Source organism: Pygoscelis adeliae, unplaced genomic scaffold, assembly GCF_000699105.1.
Source record: "Pygoscelis adeliae isolate BGI_AS28 unplaced genomic scaffold, ASM69910v1 Scaffold445, whole genome shotgun sequence".
NCBI classification, from domain to species: domain Eukaryota; kingdom Metazoa; phylum Chordata; class Aves; order Sphenisciformes; family Spheniscidae; genus Pygoscelis; species Pygoscelis adeliae.
Window position 1 is genome coordinate 234,361 of NW_008824894.1, and position 12,083 is coordinate 246,443.

General features: G+C 39.4%; 1 protein-coding gene across 2 annotated transcripts in view; it reads right to left on the reverse strand.

Moving 5' to 3' along the window:
• RPTOR (regulatory associated protein of MTOR, complex 1) overlaps positions 1-12,038 on the reverse strand; it is a 162,328-nt gene extending 150,290 nt beyond the window's left edge. For both annotated transcript variants that reach the window (XM_009324534.1, XM_009324533.1), the window contains exon 1: positions 11,718-12,038. In XM_009324534.1, coding sequence (XP_009322809.1) covers positions 11,718-11,879 — 162 coding nt within the window. In that variant the 5' untranslated portion in view covers positions 11,880-12,038. The remainder of the gene's footprint in view (positions 1-11,717) is intronic.
• Positions 12,039-12,083: the final 45 nt, after the last annotated feature.

Here is a 12,083-nt window from a genome sequence, read left to right on the forward strand (position 1 = left end):
CCTATGCACTAGGCAAAGAAAAGAAATTAATCACATTTAACAGAAGATCTTAAATAGGTAACCCTTTACTATTTCAAGCAGCATAGAACTGTTATGTACCAACTATGCACATCTGTTGAGAATATTAGTGCTCAACAGTATGATCTGGGAGAAGGGGGGGGGAGAAAAAAACAAAACAAAAAACCCCAAAACCCCAAAAAACCACACGCTACCACAAAACATCTGACCATTACCGAACTACTTGCATTGACTGAGCTTTAACCTGCACACAAGGACACCTCCCGTTCACACAGCCTCAGAAAGAACATGGTGCTGCAGGGTGTTAAAGAACACAAACATCCCTAGAAGTAATCACATGCTGGTGAACAAGCACTAAAAACCCAGAAGGAAACAAAGAAAACTACAGGACAAAATAACTTACTAGAAGTGAAACCAAACAAATTATTCTTTCAAGAGAAAGTATCCTGCCAAACAATCTTTTCTGTGTGATTTATTTATTGTTTCCCATTTGTGGTCTAATACCGACTTATTTTTCAATAGTTTACTAGTAATGTCTGATCTGTGACTTATGCTGAGCAGGCTGATATTTATTTTCTATTCCCAAGTTCTGTGTTTTAAATAAGCATTTCTCTTTGAAAACAGACAGAAAACCGGTAATGAAAAGTAACAGTCTAACTGATCCCGAAGACAAATGGGGTTATTTCCCCTCTGCCTACCTCCCCACAAAGGACGTAAAGTATTATACTTCACGACTATTTGTTCTGCTAATAAAAAGCACATCTTCAGTAAGAATTACAGCGCTCTCATACACCCCTCTGACTCCTACTCAACATCCGTCTATGATGTTGAATCATTACAGATCAAAAGAAAACCTGAGCCCAAGAAACCAAATAATGCTTTTCACATTTCCAAACTGTTTTGGAACATACTACCAGAAACTTTGTAGCATATTTAAAACTTCTTAATACAAGAAGTACTAGGACATTCTCAACTGTCATTAAGACAGTGGAAATTTTCTTTTCTACATTTCAAGAATATATCCACCAGAATACATATCAATGGATTTTTGTTAGAATTAGAAAATTAAGCATAAGAATATTTGGCAAGCTTCTAGGAAAACCCATATCCAAAATGCTTTCTCAGCAAAGGCTCAAGATCAAAACCATAGACGCTCTTACTGTGGACTCTATAGAGTATAATTTGTATGTAAAAAATAAAAATAAAAAAAATTGGATACAATTCACAACTTTGTATTGCATTCAATTTAAAATTATTTAATAACTCTGGGTCAGAACCTGCAATACTTAAATTACAAAATCCACTCAGTCAAAAAGCTCTTCCTGAGAAGTAATGGCATTGAATTCAAACCCCAAATCCATCAGAAATGGGAGTAAGTGAACAGAGGTAGTTCTGTGTCTATTCAAAAGAGAAGATGCTTATTAAAGCATTTGACGTTAAAATTTACATATTATGCTAAAGATAAGAGAACTTAAAAATATTAAAAATATTTTTAATTTGCCTCTTATTTCGAAACAAAACAGATTTGCAGATGAGAGAGTGTAACATCCCCCACAGGTATCTCAAACCAAAATTAGTGCGATTTCTACAGTTATTTTCAGCTAGAAAGAAAAACATTACATTATCTTCATAAGAATGGTTTTGATTGAAAACCTGAAGTTTTATCATCACAGGGAGCCCAACTTACCCTATTGTAGCATACCTGAAAGTAATTCCAGTCCAGACTGAAAGTGAGACACCCCATTTCATCAGTTGCTAAAGATTTGTTATAGGCTAAGAACAGGGTTAGCAACTAAGAGTCGTCATATAACTGTTTTATCTTCTAGTTGAAGTAATACCAAGAACAAATCAGTCAATCAATTTATGAGAAATTTTACATTCTGTGGTAAGACCTTCACATAACATTTCAGAATGGACATTTTAAAACCCATAAATATTTTATTTCTACACCACAATTTTCAAGCTGAAAACTTTCTGTTTAAACATTACACAGATGAACACTCAACCGTTATAAACCTGCCTGGTTTTATGCCAATAAGTTAAAATTGCTTCTGTGAGTTAATACAAACACAAGATTAAGTCAGCATTAAACATAAAATATATGCTGCTACATTATTTTACAGAGCTGAGGGTGAACTTATCAGCACTAAATACAAATACTGGAACAGATTTCCAGACTGAGAAATCCTCATATCCGTCTCATTTGGGAATCTTCATTGGCCAGCAGGCTCAATTCCACCTGCTTGTTCAGTAAATTCATTCCCTTCCCAAAGACTTTTTTGGACATTTTTCTTTATATACATTTAGATAGATTTAGTACAAGCTTCTCAACCAAAAGGAAAAACCAGCTAGGTGTTCCACAGATAACTCTAAAATGTTAACTGTTTTAGAGACATGCCATCAAATACTTCAACAAGGAGTTCTCTAAACACTGAGCAGTAACAGCAGTATTTAGCAACACGAAACATTGTTCTCTGTTTGGAGTTTCAGTTACAGATCATTCTGCAACACCCAGAAGGTCATCTTTTCTCTTTCCCAAGGCTCATGGAAGCTTTTATACATTGCACTCACACCTGGCAGGCTTTCTCACAACAAGGTGGCCTCTTGCTGCAAGCTGCGTGCTTAACCGGAGTGGGGTTCTTTTGGGGGTGACAGGATTCATGGCAGATCAGCCACAGGAGGAGATGGGCATCCTGAACTCTCTGGCAACTTCCCATTTCAGGCTCCCAGCTAAGAGGTGACAAGTGGCAACACCTTGTCCGGGTGCTCTCTAACAGCACAGGCATCATTTCCAGGGCTTAGGCACAAAACACACCACAGAGGAACGCCAGTTTGCAAATCAGCTGGTGAAAAGGCTGAAAATGTTGAACAGGCAGACAAAACCTTGACCTTCCTGGTCCACTTGATCACACAACTGCACGCAAAAACAAAGAAAGGTTTCTGAAGGGAGTGACTCAGACAGAACGTATCCCACATGTACATGACACATCTCTACCCAGCGAACAGGAAGAAGGAATATAGATCCTTGCTGCAGAAGTGGAGTCTGTTTGACGCATTGCCCTTTGAGCAGTCACACCATCAAGCTCTAATTTGGTACCCTTCTACACTCATTTCGCACCACACTGTGTAAGAAGATTGAGAATCAAGTGTTGCTCTTCTTTTTTAATCTATCTTCCCTTCAGCAGGTCAAATACCAAAAGAAGAGAGATGTGCCAGTCCTCTTCAGCTCCCCTGTAACATCTGCAAGGTGAAATGTCTAAAAAGGGAGAGCTTTCGGTTTCAAGGAAGTTTTTAATATAAAGTTTAAGAGAAGTAAATTGTTATGGAAAAAAAAAAAATCTCAGTGTGCTTCTCCACAGCGATAAAAATAGTAGATGCAAAGAACTACTTCAAGTTAACATTAATAATTCAACACCTCTGCAGGTAGTCTTCAGCCATCTGTAGCCCAAAAGGTCGGTTCTTGCTGTAACTGCTGCGACAGCATACACTAGATTCCTAGATCAACTCCTCCTTAGTGTTTGTTTTCCTTTTCTAACCTCTGTATTCTGCAATAATACCATGAATTTTCTTCAGAGGTTTATTATGTCCAACATGTTCACTTACCCAGTGAATGCAGCTACTACACAAAGTTCAAGAGCAGTCAGTAATGCTAACACAGCTCCTCCTAAAACACACTTTTAACTGCTGGCTTCACTATTTACTTTATAAGCACTGCTTACAGTTGTAGATGATTACTACTGTCAATCAATACCCAAGATATACACTTTCTATTTACTTGCTCTGAGAACAGTGTGCATCTTCTCCGTCTGACAGGGAATAGTACCAATTGACATGCTATGGCGCAGCGACCTCAGCCCCTGAAGGTGCCCTTGCAGATCAAAGGTAATCATGCATGACAGAACTGCTCTTAAGATTAAAAACTACAAAGTCAAGTAGGCTGATCGACTCTGCCATAGCAGAGCATCAAAATACTGCCTTTAAACCACTGCTTAGATGCATATAACCAAAATGGTGTTTTCTTGTCCCTGCCAATCATTTCTTATGAATAATGAAAAATAATAGGAAGCAAATATTTTACTTCTATGATCTTTGCTTTCTTTATACAATATGCAAAAAGAATCAACAAGAGGCATTTTCTAGATGTTATTCCTCATTTGATCTACGACAACGGCTTTCCTTCTCACCTCAGCACAACTCTCTACCTGTTTTGCATTCTGTACAGTCTTCTTTTAATCATTCCACCACATTCCCACTCCTGTCTAGCGCTATCTTTAAAAAGGTGTCCATCTTCCTAAGCATTGACTTACTTCCTCATCTTCAGATCTTCCTTACAAACTAGTATTTTAAATTATTCCTGGAAGACATTTTTAGATCTTTAACAAGTCAATACTACAGTCTATACAACGCATACTTGATCAGGAATCACACTGTCCCCTTTAAGCAGAGTCCCTGAGCTACATCCAACTTCACTAAATTAAAATAACTTTTTAAAATAGGAAGTTTCCTGAGCTTACAGGAGCAAGTAGGAAAAAACAATAAGGACAAGATCAAGTCCATAATTTCAGCTGAAGTGTCAGGAACATAAAGATGAAGATGTCTGGTTGTATTTGAGAGCCATACGGTACAGAATACTGTCCCCCTGCCTAATAAGGCTCAACCACCTGACCACTTCAAGGGCTTTAAATTTCTCACTGCTGATGTGCCGTGGAAGAACGGGAGAGAGAGGAGGAATCAGAGGGAAGACAATCAAGCTTCTCAGAGCAAACCATGCTGTAGACTGCGCCCCTTCTTGAGGCTTTGTCAGACTACAGGGAAGTCATGCAAAGGGGCAGCCACAAATGCAGAGCTCCATCCAGACGGCAGGCTGCACTGAGAGGGATGGAATGACTCACGTCCTCGCTTTTACCATAGACTATTTTGCACACCTCTGAGGCACTGTTCTGCAGAGTACAGCACGAATTACGCTGCCGCTCTCATCCCCTACCCAACAAAAGCTACTCTGGCTGTAGATCGCCCTGCCACAACACAGCAAGAATAAGTAAATAAATACAAATACAGAAGTAAAAATACTAGTGAGGGTGTCACTGGTATAACCGCTGAGGCAAACAGGTAAAAAGGAACTCTTCAGGCCCTGAGCCCATCTGCCACCTATTGTATCCCACATCACAGCTTTGTATTAAAGAATGCCATTAACGGGAATCTGGTTTTGTTAAGTATTTCATTAGATAATTTATCTAAAGCACATTCTTTATAGAAGAATAGAAGAGCAAAACAAACATCTTGGGTCTACCAAATTTACTTGGAAATGCCAGTTAAAGCTATGAGACACAGAGAACAATCAATAGCCTCCCTCAGTTATCCATGGCTATACTGTGCTAACAGTCACCTTTGGAAACGTTCAAGGGTAGAAGATCAGCCCAGCAGCAAGCCAATTAAAACAACATCTCAGAGAGACAAGCACAACCAAAACCCCAAAACTTCCCAGAAAACCTACATAACCCATGGAGACAAACAAAAATGAAACTCCAAGGAAGCCTGGTGCCCTTGAATTTCTCTATCTACACAAAGGCAGAGAGAAGAAATGTAAGAACCAGAGAAGCATTAACAAAGCATTCCTAAAACGTTCACATAACCTTCAGCTTCTCAACTATTGAAACATACACAATGCCAAAATAAAGAAGTGGTAGCTGTCAGCAGAACAGATGTTTCAGTGTTTTCTCCACAAGAGCTTCATGCGAAGGAGCCCGCCACCATCTGGCAATTTACCACTGCACTAGGGTTCTACCGATGTTTATTAACATTTGCCACACTTGAGAAATTGGAGGAAAAGCCTCATACAATGATAAATATTTTTTAATTAAAATATGCAATTTGCAATAATAGTCCAGCACTTATGTATATCTCTCAAGGTGTACACTGTTTTCATTGTCTGCCATTCACAGGCCTTTCAAGTTTCTACAAACATGCTGGGGGGCAGAAGGGTAGTCAGCCACTACAACATATATGTTGATTTTAAGTAGCAATAATTGCCTAACTCCTCTCCAAATACCATGTCGTGGTTTAACCAGGACATACCATATGCTCAGTAGCGCAGCAACACCAGTCTCCCAAGACAAAAAATGAAGCACATATATAATAAGTATTCTCTCATTGCATTTTTTGAATGGAGAAACACAGATAAACTTATTTTCTGTCATTCCAATTGCTAACGGTGAAGTCTCTCCCCACTCTGAAATTATCTCTGCACGTGATAATGTTGTCAGCCCCTTTCCTACACATTACACTGCACTACTATCACTTATTACTCGTATTGCGAATGTAATTACAATGAAGCACTCTCAGGGAGCTATTTAAGGGAATAAGACTCCTGGACATTTCTGTATATTAAGCCATTAAAATTCTAGATTTACAAGAACTATTTTCTTTCCCACCTAACTGGCAGAAGTAAAAATTCACAAATTCATAAATGTACAAATTCGCATTTACTCCCTATGTTCAACCATCACAAAAAATTAATTATCTTGCAAAAAGTCCTCACAACAATATTATGAAAAATCAAATCCTGGATAAGTTCAGTATAAGAAATTACATAAACTAATGGAGTTCTCTTAATCCTCCACCTAAGCTAACTAAGTATACAACAGAAGTTAAAGCCTAATGCCCTCCATAGCAAAGTACTAAATTACCACATCATCATCATCCTACCATTAGCATGGTCTCATTAAAGTTGACACAACAGCTGTGGTATTGGAAAAGATTAAGTAGAGTGTTCATGGGAAGTATGGACTGCACTGCCAGTAACTACCAAATAATATTCATTTCACATCCCCTAGATCTCAGCTGAAGTGAGAAAATTCATAGGATGAGAAAGAGATTGACCGAGCTGAAGACTTCAGTGTTTCCTACTGGTGTATGAAGTTAAGATCTTTTTCTTTCAAAATATGTGACTAGCTATGCTCTTCAGAGCTGTTAATCAAAGTCCTCTCTCTGCTTAGACATAAAAACATTTGTAGATAGTGGTAGATAGAGCGCAAACTTCCCAACTCTATCCAATCAATACACAACCATCTTAATTCAAAAAGTGATCTTTGTTCTAGGTAAGAGAAGATATAAATCTATAACTTAGACGACAGTGCTCATTACTTACAGCAGGGGGTTCGGTTCGGGGAGAAGCTGGGGTTCTTTGTTTTGTTTTTAAAGACATCTGTAAACCAGCAGGTGCCCTGTGCTACCACTCAATTCACACACCTCCCTGGACAGCAATTGCCACTTCTAGTAACTATTGAACTAAAATGGATTTCAACCACTGACCTAGAAGAGAGAGAGATTCACACCATCACCAGTTCTCAGGGCCACACTATAGCATCAGAGCAAAGTGCTCCAAGCCAGTCTTCCTAAGAGTTTATCTTCATACCAGGGGAAGAACGGAAACGACATATCATTTGGGTTAGCTCCCAGACTACTTACTGGGTTATGAGCTTCCTAAACATGAACACAGTTGATAGTCCGTGATCACGCATAAGGAAACAGAAAACAAACATTTAAGATGGAATAAGTCGAGCTAAGGTGAAGGCTGCTGCCAAAACACAAACTCCCACCCTCTCCCCCCACAAGATTCCTGCCGCCTCATTTCAGCTCACAAGAAACACACTAAACTACATTTAGAAGAGAGGGGGGAGATGAGCCTCCAGCGCTCTCAGAGCAAGCAGTAGCCAAGCCACGTCCGTTACAAGAGTGCCTGGAAAGCTTCCTTAGATTGAAATAACTATTTCAAGCTGAAATGATGTGCACAAACCTCCAATGCTGCTATCCTTCATTAACTTCCTTTGACACATGAAACATTTACCATGCAGGCAGGTAAACTCTGCTTGTCTGAATTAAGCGCATTTGTATGCGGTCCTGCTTTAATCTGCATTTCCATAGAAACCTAATTGTGTATTCCTCTTCTCATAAAAACAGGATGTAATTCTCACTCAGCAAGTTATGAGGCAGCAGGAAAAAAAAATGTTAAAGTAAAACCATTACAACCAGCTTTGTTGCTCTCTGCTTATTTTAGAAATCAATATAAATACAGCAAATCTTAATTTAAATATTCTGAATTTAGTAGCAGCTTGTCAGTAAAACCTGGTGTATTTGAAATCTTTTTAGTTAAATCAAGTTTCATGATTTGGTTGCTACTGAAGCTGAGAGATTTAATTCAATACACAAAGCATAATTCCAATCCTCTTGTGTTAAAAATATTCTTTAAATAAATAATAGATCAAAGCAGTGTCACTTTGATGGCATATGTAGTCCATGAAAGCAGGAGATGAAGGATTAAATGTTTTCAGAACAGTCCTTCTGGATAAAACAGAGGGGGGGGGAGGGAAGCAAGTGAATGTTCAGTTATTTTATCTAGATTTACCACTCATTACTTTTCTTATTTGACTCTTCCCTCTTATTAGAGTCCTGCCTTCTAAAGAACCTTCAAGTTCCTATAAACTCTGGGTTTTTTAGAGCAATGAAGCAAGATTTAAAAAAGAGTCATTCCATTCCCAAATCTTAGTGAATCATTTCCTATAAATATAGTAAAGCTACGATCACTCCCTAGGACTACTTAAGATGATAAATAAGGGCAAAATCCACCACTGCCTGTGTTTTTTCATGATTCACAGGAAAAAAATGCCACAGATTTACCTGCAACTCAGGCAAATAGAGACTTGTTTTGGTTAACCTTTGAGAATTTTTTGATTTAGAGATAGGCTGGTGTGTTCAAATACAGAGAATGGTTCCCATCCTAAGCTTTGACAAGTTAATTTATCAAATTCAAAATAATGGAATGCTTTCCACACTCTCAACTCACACCAAGAGGTATATCCCCTGCAGCCCTCAAGAAAATCTCTTTCAATAGCATCTCGAAGATAAGAGCACATCTGAAGTCAATCAGACCTGGCTTGTGGAAAAAGGAGGCAAGAGACAAGAAAAGGAAAGTAAAGCAAACTGGGAATGCAACAGACCCACAGTCAGATTGAGACTGAAAGGAAGTGACTACGCGTTGCTTTTAATTTGATTAGCAGCTATAGACAGACATCAGAGGCCTTGAACGCTGACCAAAACAAGCATGGCTGCAACACAAAATTCTGATCACTGGGGAATAACGCTCTAAAGCAAGAAAAAAGAAAGAGAGGAAACTTTCTGAAGACAGCTAAAACAACAAGATGAGAGGAATAATTAATTTATAATGCCAGAGATCAGAAAAAGAAGAAAGAAAAAAAAAAAAAAAATCAACAAAAGGTCGGTATACTTCCTGACAGTGAAGGCTGACAGATTACTGTGTATCTTCCCTCACACTGTTATTCCAAAATCCTTCATAATAAAAACTCCACAAATCTCAAGTTCCTGCATTTTTATTAAGGTGATTGGTTTTCTGGACAAACCCGTTAAACTGCCATTTTCAGCTGGTCTACGTGAAAACAACAGCAGCATGAACTATCAAGCTAGTTCATGTAACACAAGGTCAAACCAGATTATATGATTTTATGAACTATGTCACAGGATTAACCTAACTTGAGTTAGCTGGGGGAAAATCTTTAACGAATGTCATTTTCCATACAGAATTCTAAACACCCCATCTTCAGACCCCTTCCTTCACCATTTGAAGTTCTGATAAGTGTGTTATATCACATCAAATGCTAAGGAGACATCTGATGATAGCTAAAAAGTTGAATAAAATACAAGACACGAGAAATAACTGTTAAGATTTAAAAGTCATGAGATTGAGCATTCTCAAGTCAGCTTCTCTTCCTCTCTCAGATGTCTTTATGTGCTTTCTATATATTCCTATGACCCTGTTCTTAAGCAAAAGGAAATTATAGACAACGGCAAGTTTGTCCAAACAATACCTGATAAAGCTGTCCAGATACAAACAACATATGAGCAGCATCACTGATCCTGATACAAAGAAGAGTTATTTGATTCAAACTGACAGTGAAAACAGAAGGACTAAACAGAAAAATTCAGATTTACTCTTATTTTCTTCATTTACAGAAATAAGACTCAATATCTTGGAGAATGATTCAGGGCCTGATTTCGCTAAGCTCATTCACACCGAGTAGCACGCTCTTTCGTGAAAAGCACGCCATTCACAGCAGAGAGGACTCTTAGAAGAAGAAACTGCAACTCCACAGGAGTAAGGACGGTAGGAACCAGACTGCGATGATCACTGTAACCACTGCTCTCGTCTTCATTGAAATTATTCTCTTTGGCTGTAACACGCATATGAAATGTTTAACAACAAATACAGAGAAGAGAGCTGATTACTACCACTTTACTCATGCCTATGCTGTACAACCTGTTGATTATCTTGATCGAGTCAATGTCATTCCCAATTTAGAAAAAGACAACTTTGCAGATCAGGAAATAAGTGAACAGGAAGCTTCACAGGAAGGCAGAGGAACCACTAAAATAGACAAGCAAGCTCATCACACCTCCACAGTCTACTAGAGAAAAATCGCTTCTTTGCCAAAACCCTTTAAAGAAGACATACCACAAAACTTTGTGTTCTGTGGCTCATTTAAATTACATCCCAAAAAACCTCAGTTCAATCCATTAATGATCTGCCAAGTCAAGTTTCCAGTACATGATTCTACTCAGTCAAATAATTCTGGTTCAGCCCGAGCCTTCCCCAGAACTTCCGAGAACTGTAACCATTTAGGTGAACACCCCTCTAGGAACATTTAGACTCATGTCTAGCATCCTCATGCCTGAACATAATGCCTCCGGAAAGAAATTACAGGACGGAGTTTCAACAGCAGTTCCCAAGTTATTCCATAGTATTACAAGAGGGGTCATAAACATAACAGAAACTTGGTCACCAAAGAAACCTCATACATATTCATAAACACAAAGTTACGGCCGAAACAACTTTGAGACCTAAGGAATCCGGTAACCCAAAGCAGACTCCAAGAACTGAATGAGGGGAGCTGATTATCCATGGCATTTCTTAGGTGCTTTGTTTGTTTGCTTTTAACTTAAACATTTAAGTTGGGACATAGACGCAACACAGGATTCAAGACACCCTGGCAGGGATCTTTCTTTGACACACTTGGCTTTATCAGTTTAATATGCAACATATTTTCAAACAAAAGAGAAGCACCTTGTTTTAATACAGTAAGTGCTTCATCTAGTAACTATTTTCTGCCCCCCAAATCCCATAATCTCAGTTTCCCCACACACAAAGAATGCCTTAATTTTATATTCCACATAACATACTGGCGGCAAACTTCAAAACCACAAAGCTTCCCTGCATCTTCACCACTAGACAACTGTAATGACTACATTTATTGCACCTTGTACTTGCATCATTAACCTGCTGATCCAGACAGCTCTTTAATACCTCATTAATTTTATTGTCTTTCCTGAAAAACACCAAGTACCCAAATTTCATTTAAAGAGCTTAAATGAGGGACCTACTCAAAGAACGTATTACCATCAGCTTGGAATTAGTACTTTTGACCCATCTGCACGTTTGCTTCCCCTAATACTATATGACAGGCACACAAACTAAAGGCAGGTTAGACTATCAGATCAAATACCCAGCGTTTCATCTGAAAGCAGACTGCTGCTTGAAGTACAGCAGCCCTCTGAGCACTTACTCCTCCCTTTTCACCAACTGTCACCCCCACTCCTCCTCCAAAACCCATCCTGCCCTTGAGCATTACCCGGTCCTTCATCCTCCAGCTCTGAGCCAAAGACTTGGAGCCTTCGATCTTCTCGCAATGCCTTTTCTTCATAAAGGCCAGAGGCAAGTTCCAGTCAGTCAGGTCAGACTCATCCTCCTCCCCAAGCCCCAGAAGAGGCGACTGCAGCATCTCAGACTCCATCAGAGGGGAAGTGCCAGGCAACAAGTGAGCAGCAGTCTCCAGCCCAGCACGCAGCGGGGCCCCAGGGATCCCGCCGGCAGGTGGAGGCCCAGAGGCGGGCTGGCGGGGGGGAGGACGGGGCAAGGGCAGAGGGAGGCTCCTCTCCCAGGTGTGCAGGTAAGGACGAGCCCGGGGGAAGCAGCGCCTTCCACCTGACGACTCGCA